At 38.9% G+C, this 19072-nt stretch overlaps 1 protein-coding gene across 1 annotated transcript; it reads right to left on the bottom strand.

The window, feature by feature from the left end:
* Positions 1–681: 681 nt before the first annotated feature.
* YWHAQ (tyrosine 3-monooxygenase/tryptophan 5-monooxygenase activation protein theta) lies at positions 682–16213 on the bottom strand. Its single transcript, XM_081346489.1, has 6 exons — positions 16008–16213; positions 14265–14637; positions 5482–5605; positions 5155–5318; positions 2149–2244; positions 682–1701 (listed from the first exon to the last, which is right to left on the bottom strand). The coding sequence occupies exons 2-6, from the start codon at positions 14556–14558 to the stop codon at positions 1642–1644; spliced, it is 738 nt and encodes a 245-aa protein (XP_081202615.1). The 5' UTR covers positions 14559–14637; positions 16008–16213; the 3' UTR covers positions 682–1641.
* Between the last annotated feature and the right edge of the window lie 2859 nt (positions 16214–19072).

Genomic DNA, 19072 nt, shown 5'->3' with positions numbered 1-19072 from the left:
GCGTGAGCTGTGTGGGCTTTGTTTTTTTCTGGCTGCAATTCAAGGTGTTCTTCCCCTTTAAAGCCCTGTCACACAGCCAGGTTATATGCAGACATCTACAGGACATCGGCCTGTCCTGTCTGGTCAGATAGGGTAGGTATGCTTGTTTCCTTCCCCTAAATATTATCATCTGGTGGGAGCTAGCAAGCATGCCTTTCCTGGGACAGCCAACTGTCCTATGGAACACTGTGCACCACAGAAGTTAGGCAAGCCTCTATCCCCCAGGCCTTGTGTAAAGCTTGGAAGTCCTGTTTTTTTTCTTCCCCCAAGTGCTAGGGTATTATTAGGTGACTGCACATCATGGGCTTCACTTGGTGCCAGGTTTTTTGTTGGTTTTTAATGTCTTGGTTTTATAGTTTTAGTGTGGTTTTGCATGTTCTTTCTACTTGACTGGGAGCCATTCAGAACGCGTTACAAGGTGAACGGCTATAAAATGATTAAAAGAAATAAAAGGAAAAGAAATAAAAAGATTAACAAAGATTGAGATCCTTAAACTTACGGCTGTTGAATTATTTTCTCCCCAGACTTTTTGAAAAGGATTCAATATAGGTAATTTGTCTTTACTTTCAATTCAGCAGTCCAGCTTGTTAAGCAAATAATTGTATTTTTAGAAAAGCTGCATGTAAATGTTACAAAGCAACATTTTATGGTTTATAAAATGTAATTTTATTTAATGTTATTTTGTTACATAGGGCATTAACATTTTCACAAGGCTTTTTTGGGACTACAATCAATGATTAGCAACACACAATAGTGGTCCATCTACCTACAGAACAAATCACTGGACGAACTTGACACCTTCATACATGTGCACAAATCTGCATGGAAAAGTTTTATACTTGGACATGTGACCACTTTCCCCATTCCAGTGTTAAGAAATGACATGCAATTTAGTCTGCCAAAAAGGCACTCCCTGTTTTCTGGCAGTAACATGCTGCTTCTAAGACATAATCAAGTGAATACCAGAACTACAAAGGCAGGAGTGTGATATTTTATTGGGAGGGGATAGCAATTGGACAGCAGCAACTGAAGAGTAAGAAGAGTCCCTGTATTTAAACACTCCAATAGCTCCTGCTGTACACACATGTAGGAAGCCACACTACTATGCTTTCTATGTAGCCCAATACTCCCATATCCTACAGAAAGGAATTAACAATAGTGTGTAAAAGTCAAACCAAGTAACTCCTGAATAAAAAGGGAATGTGAAGAATTGAACTGCATAAAACTCTTTAGTTGCGTTACTCAAATATTTGTGTTTTTTCTGTAATACCAAAACAATTGCTTGAAGGACCTGGTTCAGATTTCTTTTAAAAAAATACCAAATAACTTTAGTCTGCTACTTAAAGTGTTTGGAAATTATTTGTTTATATGAAATTTAAGCCAGTATTAATACTTTTCTACAGCAGTAACCGCACACCAGGAAGGCCAAGACAAACACAAATCAAGGAATGGATTTTTCCCAAAGCTGCAGTGTGAAAAGACTATAAATTGATTTCCATACATATGGATGGGTTCTCTTTGCTATAGGAAATCCAAGTGGAGCTATAAGGAATGAGACGTGTAAAAAGATTTCTTGAGGAGAATCGACACTCCAGGTTCAACTTAATTTTCCGCACCTTCCGCAGCATCACATTCTTCCCCTGCGCTGTCTGATGTCCATAACTAGAAAGAAAAACAACCAGACTGAAGTACAGCACATTCAAGTTTAAAGATACACTCATTCTGCCTTTCAGCCCCGAATAACTTCTCAAACAACCTCACTCCCACACACACACATATTGAAATCTTCTAAATGGCAGAGTAAATAAGTAATGGCAAAGATAACTGGCTTTTTAAATGATGAGTTCATACTCCTTTAAATAGCTTTACCTACATCATGTGAAACCGTTTTACTTGGATAATATGTCATATATGCATTTCTATTTAAGTTTAGCCAAGGGAAATAGTCTTAGACAATATCAAGAATGTATGTCTACTTTTATTCCTATACCAAACAGCCTTGGCTTGCAACTATTATTCCTAAAGGTACTTTCCAAAAAATTACAATTAAAGAGTTGCAAACTTAGATTTTAAACAGTTATTCTAAGAAAATTAAATGGCGTATCTTACTGTGAGGTTGTCTCTAAGCAACTGCATGATGAGTGTGCTATCTTTGTATGAGTCTTCATTCAGTGTATCAAGTTCAGCAATGGCTTCATCAAAAGCCTGTAAGAGACACAAAGACCAGTCTTACTCATTTCAGGAAAAAGACCTCCCCAAAGTAAACATTTACATAGAAAGCTAAATCAGCTTTCGTCATAAGTATATCTTATTTCTTTAATGAAAACTTCTCCAAGTTATATATTATAATTATATATTATACAAGAATTATTAATACAAAATCTGTTTGATGAAGCTTTCAAGCAAAAGAAAGAAGGGGGATACTTAGCCACAATGTTTTCATCTGGTGAACAAGATTTATCATACATACTTTAGACAACAGGGGAAAAGAGAGCAATCAATCCTAAGTACTGTTCCTTCAAAGTTTCACTGTGATCAATGAAGGAAAAGATGCAACCTTATACAGTGGCAGTTGCATCCTGAAATCACTAAGTGAAAATCTGTGAAGAACAATTAAGTGTCCTTTAGTACACTTCACTGTTAATGGGTCTCTCAAGTTTCAGCATGTAAATCATGGAAAAAGATACATCACTCTAGACTATATTTTACAAGAACTCTATGTTCTCTACATGCAATTCTCATTTAAGAAAATAAGCAGATGAGGGACTTCCGGTGGCTCCGCGGCGACGGAGGGAGCCTTCCCGGGCTGCCCGCGGCTCAGCTGTTGTTTTTTTTCGCCCGAAACAGCGCCGATCAGCTGTTCGGGCGAATCCGAAGCCCCCTCCTCGGGAGAAGAGGAGGGGGCGAGCCCCCAGGTAGGGGTAGAGTTCTCCAGGGCCGCCTGAGCTTATGGCTTGGGCGGCTGAAGGATTGAACTCCCCCGTAGCCTGGGCTGCTCCCAGCTGGCCGTCGCCTCTGCTCCTGATTCTTGGAGCAGAGCCAGCCGTCTGCGACCACCCCTGCCTGAAGGAATGACTATGATTTAAAGGAGCAGGCAGAGCGATACAAGAGGAAATGGTAAAGAGGATTACTATGTTTTACTCTCCAGCTTGATGGACTTTTTTGGATTACAAATTTGAAGTGAAAGTGCGTCATATTTGGTAAAAGATGGCGGCTAAACCACCCCCTAAAACTCTTCGGAGTGCTGGAACTTCTCCTGTGCAACAATCATTATTGCAGGCGCTGCATCCTCCTGATGTATTGACATCAAAGGACTTACAAGATGCTCTTGAAAAACATACCCAGGTAATTTTGGAATCAATTAATATTAGATTTGCACAGATGGAGGAGAAATTGGAGAAATTGGAGGAGAGAATGGAGGAGAGGATGGAACAGAAGCTCAAAGCGATGAGGGTAGACATCTTGACTTCAGTGTGTAAAGTGGCTCGGTGTGTGGAAGAATTGGAGGAAAAGCTAGAAGACTTGACTCAAAAGAATGCTATATTAGAAGCAAAAGTATTGGAGAATGAAAATAAAATGGAAAAGGAACTGTGTCTTGCTGAATATTTCCAGATGCAGTTTGCCATTAGAATTAGAGGCTTAAAGGAGAATACTAAGGAAGATCTAAAGCAGCTGGTTTCTGAGGCTTTTGAAATAGTGTTGAAACAGCCAGCATCTGAAATAAAAGGAGGCATGGACAAAGTGTTTCGTGTGAATTCATGGATTGCCAGACAGAGGAAGTTGCCTAGAGATGTGGTGGTATATTTTGCAAAAAGGGAAATTAGAGATGAAGTTATACAAGCTGCTTATGATACTAAAGTTATGATTGCTAATCAAGAAGTTTTGGTCTTAAAAGAAATTCCTCCAAAGATTCTAAGGAGAAGGAAGGATTTTACATTTCTTGTGCAAGAGCTCAAGCAACGAGATATAAGGTTCAGATGGGAGATCCCAGTGGGGTTGATGGTGACGCACGAAGGTAAAAAGTACCGTTTGGTTACTGTGATGCAAGCGCGTGATTTCTACAATAATGTTTTAAATGCAACGCCATTAACACTTTTGGAAGCTGGAAAGGGATCTGGAGAAGGAGTGCATCAAGAGGCCGAAGATGGTCAGATAGAAGACAACGGTGTTGGAGGAGATCAAGATACAACCTCGTTGGATGAATCTATAAAACAGAGGGTGACGCGTGCTGCTGCAAAACGATCTAAGAAGAGAAAGTAGCAGGAATCGCAGAAGTCTTTGGAATTTTTACGATATAGTCAAGTAGTCAAGTAGGGGAGGGGGGAAAAGATTTGGGTGTAGACGCAATATATTTCTATATTTGGTGGTTTTGTGGAGAGGGTGAGCTTTTTTGGATTAAAGTTCAAGTTTTGTTTGCAATTTTTTTTTTTTTTTTTCCTTTTTTGTTGTGTTTGGAATAATTATAGATGTGGTACGGGAAGAGGACCGGTCGATTACAGAAGAGTTGACTTTAAAGTTTTTTGATTTGGGATCCTTGGTTAATTTGGAAAACTATTTGTAAGAATGTTATATCATGGAATGGATAAAATGGATGGAGTTTATTTAGGATAAGTATAGGGTTGAGAAGGGTTTTTTTTTTTTCTTTTTCCTTTTTTTTGTTTTTAATATATGTTTAATACTATTAAGGTTTGTTCCATTCTATATAAGCTAGAGAGTGTCCTTTTCTTATTCTAGTTTTTTTTTTTTATATATATATGTTTAATATTGTTAAGGTTTGTTTTATCCTATATAAGCTAGAGAGTGATGGATTTTAGAATTTATAGTTGTTAGTATATGGTTGCTTAGGTTTGCTTTTTTTTATATATATATACCTTGTATTCAGCTCTGGGAAGTAGGGGGGGGGGAGGGGGGGAGGTAGGGGGGGGAGGAGGGAGGGGGGAGGAGGGGAGGTAGGGGGGGAGGAGGGAGGGGGAAGGGGGGTTTTCAAGGGAAAATTGTATTTTAAAACTTTTCAATAAAAAAAAAAAAAAAAAAAAAAAAAGAAAATAAGCAGATGAGACTACAAAGTCCTCTCCCTTAACGTGCATGCACAGACATACACAAACAAAAACTTACTGTCTTGGCCAATGTGCAGGCCAATTCTGGATTGTTGAGGATCTCATAATAAAACACCGAAAAGTTAAGCGCTAGACCCAAACGAATTGGATGTGTAGGTTGCATCTCTTTCTTGCTGATGTCAAATGCTTCTTGATAAGCTGCCTGTGAATTTTCTATTGTTTCTGTGAAGAAAAGGGAAAAATAAGTGAAAGCAACCTAAAAAATTAGCCAAGACTATTATCCACACAAGCAGGACGTAATACATAATGCTCCTGCCTTTTATAATGGCTTCATACACATTTGTTGTAACTGAAAACTATAGGTTTAAATGAACATAGTACTCACGTTTCCTGTCATCTCCACTTGCAACTTCTGCAAGATAACGGAAATAGTCTCCTTTCATCTTCAAATAAAAGACCTTGCTCTCTGGATTAGTTGCGTTAGCTATTAAGTACTTGTCCAGCAGTTCCTATCACAATAAAAATGAACACAATAGCGGCCATTTGGTCATGTATCACCTTGCTTAGATTCAGGTAAAATTTTACCACCATAAAAGGACAGCACATTCAATTACATGAAAACATTTAAACGACTGTACTATGTTGTAACTGGGTACAATTGCACTTTAGGTAAGAAAATGCCTTAAATAAAATTCTAGGATTATCTTACTAGTTATGCAATACATAATATCTAGGCCAGCGTTCCCCAATCTTTCCGGGTTGGCAGCCTGGCGCAGGGGAGGGTGGAAAGAGGGGATGGTTTTGTGTGAGGGGCAGGCATGCACACACATGGATAACTTCATTTGTGAGAGCGGCGGGCGCATGGGGACTCCTGATCTAGGCAATACTTATACAAATTACTAACAAGAAATTAAGGACACATACCCATTAACTTTTATTATCTGGCACTTTAAAGTGGGGGGAAAGCACATAAATATAAAATAAACACATAAAATAAATGCACTATTAATTATATAGCTGCCCATCTTATATCAAATTCTGGGAAGGTTCCAATCAATAAAAAACAGAATACTTATACCTATTAAAACCATAAACATTAAAAACCTGGTACCAAAGTTAGGCTTCCAACATCCTCATTAAATCCTCATCCACCTCATCAGATTCCAGTGCCTGGGGGAAAAGCCAAGTCTTTTAAGTATTTTTCAGAAGGAGGGTATTTAACTGGTCATATATTTAATTGAAAATTCATTCCACATTTCATTCAGTATTTTATTAAGGCAACTTGCACAGCTCTCCTTGTTCCCTTGCAACACTTTGAGACAAGAACCTAGATTTTCCAATTCCTAATCAAATGCCTTAATTACCATATCATTTAGAGCTCTAGAAATATTTGCTATAAGTATTAATACAACTGTTCTGAAACATTCATGGGCCAAGAATCTTATTCACCTGCTCACCCATCATGAATTTTTTTTTAAAAAGCAGAGAATCAGTACCTTTGATTCAGTTGAGATGTTGGCCCTTCTCCTGTTTTCCTTCCTCTGACTGTTCTTCACTCAACTTTCTTTTTCTGTCTTATTCTTTCAGCACTATGTAATATATACATTACTTTGCTCTCTAATTTAACTAATAAGTAGCTCCCCTATGTTTACAATACATAAATAAGTGTTTCTGAAGAATATTGCTAGAGTGATGATTCTAAAGGTGGGTGGAACAGTGTTATTTTTCTGGAATTTCTCCCAGCATTGTTTTCTCTCCCTCCCTCCCTCCCTCAATGGCCAGAGAAGATAGATCTGTTAGGCTTTTAAATGGGACATAATCTTATGCAGAATTGACTTGGGAGGCCGGTGTGTGGTGTAGTTGGTTCACATAGTGTGGTGGGATGGAGGGTTTGTTGTCACTGTGTGTTGAGGGGAGAGAGCACAGGGGGGGGGAGGCTCAGCTAATCTCAATGTACACATGTTGTACTTTGACAATAAAGGTTTATTATTATTATTTATTTTATTTTTTATTTTAATTCCATTTATATCCCGCCCTTCTCCAAAGACTCAGGGCGGCTTATCAGCCCGAAGCATCTAATTCTAGGTAGGATGAGAGCAAGCAGAACATAGCTGACTTAATTTGCAAGGGGATGTACAGGCAAAAGACAAGAATGGTAACAACAGGTGCCTGCAATTAGTGCAGGTTCGCATCCCACCAGGCTCAAGGTTGACTCAGCCTTCCATCCTTCCGAGGTAGGTAAAATGACGACCTAGATTGTTGGGGGCAATAAGCTGACTTTGTAAAAATGCCGCTTGGGGGGGGGGGCAAAAGCCCTAATAAGCAGGCATACACATAGAATGAAGGCTATTGCTAAGCACATTGATTTGTGCTTCTTAGATTGTAAGCCGCCCTCCTGAGTCTTCGGAGAAGGGCGGGATATAAATGGGATTAAAAAAAAAAATCTAAGTGCCAGGGATTTGAACATGAAAACTAATACAAGGTAGGCTTCCTTAAAATCAGTACAAGGTATAAATAAGCTAAAAATGAAATCCTGAAATAAAATAAGTAGGTACAGAGAGCCCTTAACTTACAAGAGTTCATTTAGTGACCATTCAAAGTTACAATGGCATTGAAAAATGTGACTTATAACCGTGTTTCATTGTTATGACCTTTCCTGCATCCCCATGATCAAGCAATCAAAATTCAGATGCTTGGCAATTGGTTCATATTTATGATCATTGCTGTGTCCCTTTATGTATTTATGTCTATGGTTTGATGTTAAAATCTAAAGTATCTTAAATGAAAATTTTGTTGCAACTGAAGCAGATTGCCCAATAAAAAAACTATTTTGCAACAGTGATTCTTAAAACAGCAATAGGTAGTGTTTTGTGATGGTTTGCAAGTCATTTGGACATTATATTAATATCTTTCTATACATGTGTATATGCTGTTCTAAACTGTAAGACTATCCAAGCCTGAAAAACAATAGACTGGGTGTGATTTGTATTTCTGCAGTGTGGCAACCTGCAGAATCCCTTTCCAACTGAATATGCAAAAGGGATAAAAGAGACAACATGGCTAAAGTTTTTTCCCACTTATAAAATGAAACTTCTATCAGAATTTCTATCTTCACTTTTCTAATTTTGACTTATTCTCTTAATAGTGCAGAAGCACCATGCTGTTCAATGCCAAAGCTGTGTGCAGATTTTTGCAGACAAAGAAATGTAGATTAGCCAGTTTATTTTGCAATGTTGTTCCAGAAGAGCTTTTAACTTTCCATTGCATGTAATGGTTTCTCTCAATATTCAGTGATTACTTTGAACATTTCTATAGTTTCATACCTTTGGTTTAAATGTTTTAAATTTAGCTATCTGGGAAGCCTTATACTGATCTTTTTATTGAATTCTTCTGAACTGAAAATTCATATAAACCTGATTTACAATGAAGCATTTCTGCCAACAGTGTGCATTCTAAAACACTATATTTAAGTATGAAATACTCTAGTAAGGTATCAAAACGTCTACTTGTGGGCCTTTCTTGATGCTTACAAGTATTTAAGCACTATCTCCCATTTTCCTCTTAGTATCTCTATAACAGTAATTCATACAGCTATAGCAACAACTTATTCCCACTAACCTGATATGATAGCTCTCTTGTAATCTAGCTACATGCTCCATTTTTTTAAAAGAAAAAGAATAACCAGTTACAGAACTGGAGTCATCATCTTTACTTATTTACAATGTAAAATCTGAAAAAACTGATAAATTCTCTTGTCTTATTTCAGTAACACTGCAGGTTTAGTCTGTCACCATTAGGAATTAAATAACTTGGACTATGACTTGTCATCAAGTCTTTTAGATAAGTAAAATACTTACATTGAAGAAAAAAAAATATGAAATCTGTTCCTCCCAAGTCATGCTTAGGAGCTAGAGATATAATCTGTAAGGATCAACCTTCATTATGAAATATGGGAAATTGTAACCTTTCTGTAAATTCATGAACAGTTTCGATGCTGTTTAATTTTCTGTATGTACACTTACTATGCCACATATTCTATATGCCTACTATAAACCAGATTATTAGCATCACCCCTTTTTAATTGCTTAAAAATATGCCAAGATTTTAATCATCTCCATTAGAAAACTCAGAAGAAAGATGAATCAGATTAAACAAATAAGTACTCTAACAATTCAATTGTGCAGTTTGCTTTCAAATATACTCCTTTGAAATAAAGAATATTGCAGCAAGACTTCCTTCTAAGTAAACAGGTTCAAGGACACATTGCTACAATATTTGGACTGCTGTGTACCCTCATCCAGAACAAAATACTATTCTGCATTCAAATTTTGTACTAACCAATACTGCTTCATAAACCATTTACACCATTTAATATTTTATTTTACTAATCAAGGGAGAACAAGGAACCTTGAAATGCTTGTTTAGCCCTTTCCAGCTTCAGAGCTACATAAGTAAACCCTAAACTTCAAAGGGCACAGGTCACACTTGGTCATTTTTTTCTTTGTAACCTTAACAAATAAAATGTATTTGTAAGGTCAGGTTCCCCTTAAGAAAGTCTCACTGATACATTCCAAGAAAGCAAGAAATGAAGAGTCAATTCATTCATACTGCTATCTTGCAGAATCTTTAATGCACACTAATTTATTTCAAGTTGAAGCCTCAGATATTATTGCTAAGACAAATCACTCACCTTAGAGCTAATGTCACTACTTTAAATGTCAACATGTCCATTTGCAATATTCTACATTACTTTCAACTTTATGTATAAAAGGTAAAGGTAAAGGTTCCCCCGCACATGTGTGCTAGTCGTTTCCGACTCTAGGGGCCGGTGCTCATCTCCGTTTCAAAGCCGAAGAGCCAGCGCTTGTCCGAGGACGTCTCCGTGGTCATGTGGCCGGCATGACTAGACGCCAAAGGCGCACGGAACGCTGTTACCTTCCCACCGGAGTGGTCCCTATTTTTCTACTTGCATTTTTACGTGCTTTCGAACTGCTAGGTTGGCAGAAGCTGGGACGAGTAACAGGCGCTCACTCTGTTATGCGGCACTCGGGATTCGACCCGCCAAACTGCCGACCTTCCGATCGACAAGCTCAGCGTCCTAACCCACTGAGCCACCGCGTCCCTTATGTATACATTTAATTTAAATGTATACTTTATGTATACATTTAAGTAAATGTAAGCTTAAGGGCAGATAATGCAAAGAGGAAACATACAGATTAATTAAAATCATGAAACGACCAAATTAGTCCAATTATAAAAATTCATAAGGCGGCACAGTAGTGGGGGAAAAAATCATACTGTGTATACAAAATTCTGATATTAGTAATACTTTTGGGGATCTAACCATTTTAGCAATGTTACTGAATCTGAAAAGAAAGTTTGATTCTTTTATAAAAAAAAAGTTCCCATAATCTAATTTTTCAATTAGGTTCATGTGGGAAACATCATTGGATAATCAAAGTTGTTACTATTGGAGAGGGAAAATACTTTATACAAATGTTAATAAAGAATGTCTATCCCTTCACTCAAGGGATTAAATACTCCATGATTCAGCAATAATAACAGCAATCTTTCTATGATACTTGTTTTGTCTATTCTTATTGTTTTAAATTTGTTTGGGGGTAATAGGCACATTGGCTACTTAGAATTCATAATAAAATGTAGACACATGTAATTCTACAAAATGGAAATAATTTCAAAAACGCTTAGTAAGAAAAAAAAAACCTCATTGGCCTCCATGGCTCAAACCTTATAGAATAGAGAAAGGTGATTTAGTGTTTCCAGATGCTTTGAACCTCAACTCCCAGGAGACCCAGTTAGCATATTCAAAAACAGAGAAGATTTGAGATAAAAGTATATTTATTACAGCAAAATGTCTTGCTACCATTGTTCAGTTTAAGTCTTTAGAGAGATCTCTCCCAAGTTATATATCACTTACATACACAAAAAGTAGGAGACAATCTAAACATGCTAGTCAGGAAAGGGAACATTCTGTTTTTCTCCCAGAATGTTCCATGTATTCCACAGAATACATCACTTTGAGCATCAGGATTGGTTCATGCAATTCTGTAGTACATTACCCAGAATAGGAAAAAAATGAATAGTGTTCTGGATGAGTACAAGGGTGATCTAAATATAACTCACCAGGGTATAATATACTACAGAAACTTAGTTTCTATCTGCTCTTCTCTATTATGCCTTGTCTGTTACATGTATCCTATTCAAATCTGGCATACAGCCCCAGAGTGCCTCCAAATATTAGCCTATGAATTGTAAATTTGAACATACAGATAAAAGATTAAAATACATAGGAAATAATAGTCTATATTCAACTTAATTTCAATTAAATTTAATTTATTTTTTTACCTAGCCTCACCAACTCTTGAATTTCAGTGCCTTGGACATTTATACAAAGGCCAAAGTAAGTTTCAGTTTATAAAATACATGGTACTTTATTTTTCCATAATTTTATAGTTCCAGGATTTTGTGAAGTTAAATAAAAGAAATAGTGAACTGGTTAAGTTTAATTACCAGGTTGGGACAAACTGGAAATATGTTTACCACTCCAGAAGCACCAGAAATAAAAACTATCCCTCAGATGAAGATCAAAATCACATTTATTTGAAACAATGCTGAACAAAGACATTATGTGACCTAGTCTTTAACGTCCGGAAATCATCACTGAAAGCTCAGAATACAAAAAATATGAAACACTGTGGGGAAGGAAGATAAGCAAATATTGTCCTGAAATCCTACCTCCTAGAAAAGCTTCAAAAGATTTTATTGTTCTGTAAATCATCTGCAAAGCATGCTATGAAACATTCCTTCTGGTCAGTCTGGATCTTACCAAATGTTTAAAAACCAAATATCTACGTTTTAGCATTCTTTTGTAAAACATAATTTGAGCAAATGTATAGCAATACTGTAATACTATATCACAAAACTAAACATTTATTGGAGCCGAGCATGATAAGCAAAGTATACATAATAGTTTATAAGCTATAGTTTCTTTCTTGGAATGGTTTTATAGACAAATTCTTTGTGTGTCCAATCCACTTGGCCAATAAATTCTGTTCTGTTCTTGTAAAATTCATTAGTTTTGTTTAAATACATGAGCATTTAAAACAGATCATATTGAACTGAATTATATTATTTGATGTGTTCTACAAACCTGAACAATCCTATATGACTTGTACAAAATGTATTGCTAACTAAAATTGTAATCTGTCATTAGGCAAAGATAGACTAAGTACATTAGTGTGAATGACTTCTTTTCTAAGGCTTAGACTTCCTGAGCAGTTTATAGAAATCCAAGCTAAGTAGTACTTAGCTGATCCTGGCTGATTTAACAAGATAAGTAGAATCAACTGGATAAGATTCGAATGGAAGGCCACCAGGAAATTTCAGGATTGTAGAATATATACTGGGAATTTTTTAAAAAAATAGAAGAAAACAGTGGCAAAACATTTGAGTCAGACTTATATTCCTAAAAAAAATGATCTAATGATTAAAAATGTCAGACAACTACCTCTTAAGCTAGATATTTCAAGCTGGAAAAAAAATAGAGAAACTTGCTTGTATTAGAGAAGTTAATGGCACATAATGGAGATGACTAAGGATTGACCAGGATTGAGAAAGCTACAACAGATACATCCAGGAGCATGAATTTTTCCTGTGATTTTTTCATTTTCTTTCTAAAGTAGATTAAATACCATAATCGAACTATTTTTTTTAAATAAACCTATTTCTGAAATGTTCTCCTAAATGGTGTGAAATGCCATTTTGGAGAAAAAAGTCATTTTGGGGCAAGTGTCAACAGCATGAATTTTTGTTGCTGCCACAAAATTAAATGTGCATTACAAACAATATATGCTTAACAGGATCACAGAAACACTTTTGCACATTTAAGGAGAAAAACATTTGTGTTGACAGACTGAATTCTATCGACCAAGTTAGAAATTAGATACTTTAATGGAACATACATCTCAATAAAACAAAAATGTACATAAATTATCTTAATTGTAGATATATTCAACTAGAAATTTCAATAAACATAAAGTGCAAGGTATTTTCCCTCCGAAGCACCCTTTAAAATATATGTTAGCCCTATGTTTTTGGGACAAATACAAACAACTCCCAAGAACCCTTTGATAGTATCACTGAAAACTAGTGGTACTTTTTTATCATATTGAGGTAGGAACATGATTTAAAAGTAGCACAAACACAATAGATTTAATAGAATTTCAACAACAAAACACACCCAAATTATGGGAAGTTTAGGTAAAGCTGTTCAGCTCTCAAAAATATTCAGATTGCCCATTACTTGGCTTAACCAAAGCACTTACTTACTACTTTAGGTGTGTGTGTGCCTCCAAGTCAATCTCTGCTCCTGTTAACTGTCCTGATAGGCCCATGTAATCTTCTTGGCAATATTTTTGGAAGTGGTTTGCCATTACCTCTTTCCTACGGCTGAGAAAAAGTGACTAGCCCTAAGTCACCCAGGTGGCTTCCATGCCTAAGGCTAGACTACAACACAGTATTCTGGTTTTTAACCCGGTGCTTTAATCCACTACACCAAATTGGCTCGTTAATTGCTATACAGTTTAAACCTATACACTATTTAAATATTTTAAAGTGATTTACCCGATTTACCTATTACGATTTATTGAACAGTGCTTAGCTATTACAATTTATCAAACAGTGCTTAGTTAATCACAAATACAGTAAGTATAAATCATCAACAGTTACTTTGGCCAGCTTTTATCACTTCTTGCTACTATTATGCTTAGCATAGTCACTTAATTCAGAATACAAGAAATGTTAACTGCAAGAATAAAACAGCTGTTTCATTTTCAAATTTATCAAAATAAAACAATTTCTTTATTCTGCTACGTTAGCAGGATCTTAATCGTGAATAGGATTACTTAAGTATAACTCAAATGTTTTTTCCTATAACATAGTAACTTTTCAGAATCTAAAGACTCCTCAGTGAAAACCTAGTTTTACATTAAACAGTACTTTGGTCATCAAATTATTAGATTTATGCTACAATTTTTATTAGTATCCCAGAGAAATACAATTTACTCTGCCATTAGACATCAGCCTCTAATCTAATTAAAAATTTATCACATAAAATTTTGGAAACCAAAATGACCATAGACAACTCACCAAAACAGTAGTACAGATGGACTTAAGCTCAGATTCTACTTTCTCTCGATAATCCTTGACAAGTTGCATTTTCTTATCGTTGCCATCAGTTTTCTGTTCAATGCTGGAGATCACCCGCCAAGCAGAGCGCCGCCCCCCAACAACATTCTTATAGGCTACAGAGAGAAGGTTGCGTTCCTCATTGGATAATTCAGCACCTTGCTCTGTCACTGCCTTCATGCAGGTTGCCATATCATCATAGCGCTCTGCCTGCTCAGCCAGCTTGGCTTTCTGGATCATCTCGGTCTTTTCCATATTAGACTGCAGTGGTCTGAGCAGTAAGGCAACTGATTTGGTAGGAAAGATGGACTGTATCAAAGTAGTTGCTCGAAACCTGCAACGAAGAAACACCCTTAAGTCCTGTGTTTTTTTTTTCTAAGACAAAAAGAGCTAATGTAAGTAACAGTATTCTACGTGGATTGAGGAAGTCAGACCAATAGAAAAGGCAATAGGTTTAATGAGAATGAGTAAGAAATAAACCACTTAAGTTTCCAACTTGCAAACCATCCCATCTAGCAAGAAAAAAATTGCACTTCGTCTACAAGAAAATAACACTTTCCCCGAAGACAAAAGAAAAAAAAATACTGGTTGCCAAAAACCGGTTATTCGCGCCTCCTCTTCCGAAGATGATGAGGGGCCATGTGAACAAGACACCAGAAATGGTGGTCAGAAATAAGAGACTCCTTAGTTGAAGACGAAGTGACAAATCAAAATACCTGTAAATTCTTTTCTACAACGTCTTCCCACCCACCCTCCGAAAGAAGCCCTTCGAGAGGGTATTTTATAGGAAAGGGTACAGAGAGGGAAAGACGAATAAGCGCGATGAAGAACCTGCCAGAGAGAGCAGAACGGTCGCGGGACGACGATCTAAGAGCGAACGAACGCCGAAAGCGGCCGGAGGAATGTGGCGGTTCGCGGCTCTAGAGCCAAGGAGAGATTACGGAACCGTTCACGGACTGGCACCCTCCAGATCTTTCAGACTACAATACTCATCACCCTCGCCACCCAGCGGTAGGTGCTGCCCGCGAGGTGAAGCAGCCTAATAAAACCCGAGAGCCCTGGAGGGCGCCAGCTTGGCGAAGGACGACGGGCCGCGGAATGCCTGGAGGCGAACCTCCCGGGGTGGGTGGGTGGATGGATGGGGGGAGGCGAAGAAAGGCACAAAAAGGTTCCTGCCTGGCCCCAGAGGCTCCCCAGGGTGGCCCAAAGAGGGCGAACAGGCCCGTAGAAAGCCTTGGGACGGAAACCATAGGACCGTAAGCCAGGCAGGGGAAAAAACGTGGTGGGAAGGAAAGGAGGAGGGGAAGAAAAGGAATCCGCATCGGAACGTCCCTTTTCGCCGGCTCCTCCCTCGGAGCCTCAGGGAAGCAGCAGCGGAGATGCCTTTGTCCCCGGACAAGGGACCGAGCCCGAGACGGCGAGGCAAAAGCGCACCGTCTAGTCACCTCCCATCCCCCCCTGCCCTGCCCTCCTGCCGTCCCACGGAAAATGCCGCGGCGGCTGCAGGCCGGTACGAAATGGCGGCGTCTCTCTCTCTCTCTCCAGCGCCAGGCTGCCTCGCTTCCTCTCCCCGGCAGGGGACTCCCAGTCCCGCGCCGCCTCCACAAAATGGACGACGCGGCACAGATTCGCGAAGCAGGAAAAAGACGCCCGAGGCGAGGACGTCCCCGCTCCTTCCCGGGCCGTGGCCCCCTCGCTTCTCACCGGTCTCCGCTGAGGCGCTAGGCCGGCCGGCTGGCGCCTGCTGGGTCAGCTGCGCTCGCTCCGCTCCGGGACTGCGCTCGCGAGGCGGGGGAGGAGGAAGAGAGGGGAGAAGAACAGAAAAAGCTGCTCCGCTTTCAGCGAAAGAAGCAGCGTTGCTAAAGGGCGTTGGCACAAAGCGAGCCTCCTCACTGCTAGGCCCGCGCTCGTGCGGCTGGACCTATCAAGAAGCACTCTCGGGGCTCCGACTCCGCCTCCCACGTTCACACGGCCAATCCAGCCGATGGGCGCCGCCGCGAAGGTGGACAAGAGTCAAGGCACAAGTTCGGTTGGTCTGTGGGCCGCCGCAGCTAAAGCACGGGGTTTCCTCCAATTAGATCCAGGGTGAGGTGACGTCATCGTCGCCATGGAAATGCTGCTACAGCGACCCCCCCCCCCCTTTTTTTTTTTTACCCCGCCCATCTTTTTTTCCTCTCACACGTTCGCTTTTCCAGCCCTGGAAGGGTGGGCCGGGTGAGGCATGCGACGGTGCGGAAGCGAGGCGAGCGGAGTCGGTCTCGTGCTGCTGCGGTGTCTTGCAAGGCGCGACCCGACCGCTCGGTGTTTCTATAGGGCGGCTTGGGGTTGATCTGCTCCTCCCAAGCGAGCCAAGAGAAAGGAATTCGAGTTGCAGGCTTATAGAGCACTGCAGGGAAAAGTGGCTATAGCGGATTGATGACTGACGCAGGAAAGTTAACTCACTTTCATGCTTTGTACAGCAACTTTTTACGATGGCTGGATTCTGGTCTGTTGTTATGCCGCGATCCGGGATGGATTCGATGTAAATCACGATTCAGGAAAAGTCGGTTTGAATTGTTTAAATAGTTACTTATTCATTAGTCAGAAACATTTTTTAACCATTTTTAGTCAAAGTGCACTGGGATTGCTTGACACATCCTACTGGATGGGCAGTTTCAGCACTCCAAAAGCTGTAGGATTTCACTTTTTCAGATAGTAGTATGTAAAATCATTTAGTCAGGTTTTTTTTTTCAGATTAATTTTCGTTTAGATTGAAATGATTGGCGTCAATTAGACTTTTCCTTATGAAGTCATTCACAATGCAACCAGCTGCAGTTCACTTTTAGTGGATGTTTGAAGAATGTCTTTGCTAAGATGTTCTAAAAGAACGATCATTATATTATAAATTTCCCCTTATTTGGCAATAAACGGTAAAAAAATAAAAGAATTTTAACGAAAAAGCATGTCGTTTTATTTAGCTTTTTATTTGTTTATATATTTAAAACAAGCAATTTTAACCAAGTCAGCTGAGGAAACCTAAAATACAGGGAGCTGGGGAATTCAATTTATATGTGTTCAACTTCTTTAGGGAGTCTTCAAAGAAAGGTAAGTTTTCCTGCTTTCCCCATTTCTAAATTTCTCAGTTCTGAAGGAACTTTTCTACTGTAGCAAAAGTAGCTCCTGTACTGCTAGTAAAAGTTGGAGCATTGTTAAAGAGATTTCTGAATCCAAATGTTTAATAGCTTCCCCCAATTCACACTGTGACTTTTCTTAAAATACTGTACCTGCAAGAAATTCTTCAATGGATCACCCTTTGCCCGAAATACATTATAAATGGTATTATGGAGGGGGGATTCTTGGATGTTCATGTCACAACTGGCTTCTTTTCAGCTAGAGGTTCTAAAGATTAATCCTGATACTACAGTAAGTATTATAAATATTAGCAACTAATCAAGCTGGAGACAGTGCTTGTCCTTTCACATATATTTTTTTTACTCTTGTCACTGCCTTTATATTTAAAAAAATTGGCTCCGATAGACTTAGCTTCCTTCATTAATCAGTGATGTATTTCGGGTAAATTTATTTGATTGCACTTTCTTCCAAGCATCTGTTCCAATATTGATTGTGCAAATTTTGCAATATTTCTAACAGTAGTCTGCCTTTCTGGAGCGTTAAATGTTTTTACCAAAAGATGCATTAAAGAAGTAAGGAAAATTATGCTACTGTATTTGGAGACTTGTTTCCTGTTGTTTTTTTATCCTGAGAAAAACTGCAGAGTAGTACGCATTTCTTATAATTTTTATTGCTGCTTCTTATAAATGTTTATCAATGGGGACATTTCTTAAGCTCTCTTTTTCTGTTAATACTTAAGCATGTACAGTATGGTGCCTCTCATTTGGTTGCACACTTCTCCTTAAACACTTCCTAACAACTTCCGTTTGGTAAGTTCCTCCTTTTACAGTACAGATCTACCCCATCACTATAATTCATAACTTTTTTCTTTGCACCGTGATAGGGATCTGATTTACTATGTCAGAATTTCTTTTATTCTATTTCTGTATGGCAACATCAGCAACTGGATGTCCTAAAGGCTTTAATGCAGCCACCGGAAAAATACTATTAGTACTCTGAATGATCCTCAGCTAGTCCTCAGTACCATGTTGAATGACATCTGGCTTGAACGATCAATCATCTGGCATTATATTCTCAATCATTTTATCTTTATTATCCATAGGATTTTCTTGGTAAATACACAAGAGGTTTAAAGGTAAAGGTTCCCCCGCACATGCATGCTAGTCGTTTCCGACTCTAGGGGCCGGTGCTCATCTCCGTTTCAAAGCCGAAGAGCCAGCACTTGTCCGAGGACGTCTCCGTGGTCATGTGGCCGGCATGACTAGACGCCAAAGGTGCACGGAATGCTGTTTTTTTTGTTTTTTTTTTTAATTCCATTTATATCCCGCCCTTCTCCGAAGACTCAGGGCGGCTTACAAGCTTAGCAGTAGCCTTCATTCTATGTATATGCCTGCTTATTAGGGCTTTCACACACACCCCCAAGCGGCATTATTATACCTTCCCACTGTAGTGGTCCCTATTTTTCTACTTGCATTTTTACGTGCTTTCGAACTGCTAGGTTGGCAGAAGCTGGGACAAGTAACAGGCGCTCACTCTGTTACGCGGCACTCGGGATTTGACCCGCCAAACTGCCGACCTTCTGATCAACAAGCTCAGCGTCCTAACCCACTGAGCCACCGCATCCCTACACAAGAGGTTTACCATACTTCATAGTATGA

The sequence above is a fragment of the Vipera berus genome (assembly GCF_964194415.1).
Source record: "Vipera berus genome assembly, chromosome: 1".
NCBI lineage: Eukaryota > Metazoa > Chordata > Lepidosauria > Squamata > Viperidae > Vipera > Vipera berus.
This window is presented reverse-complemented; position numbering and strand designations above follow the sequence as displayed.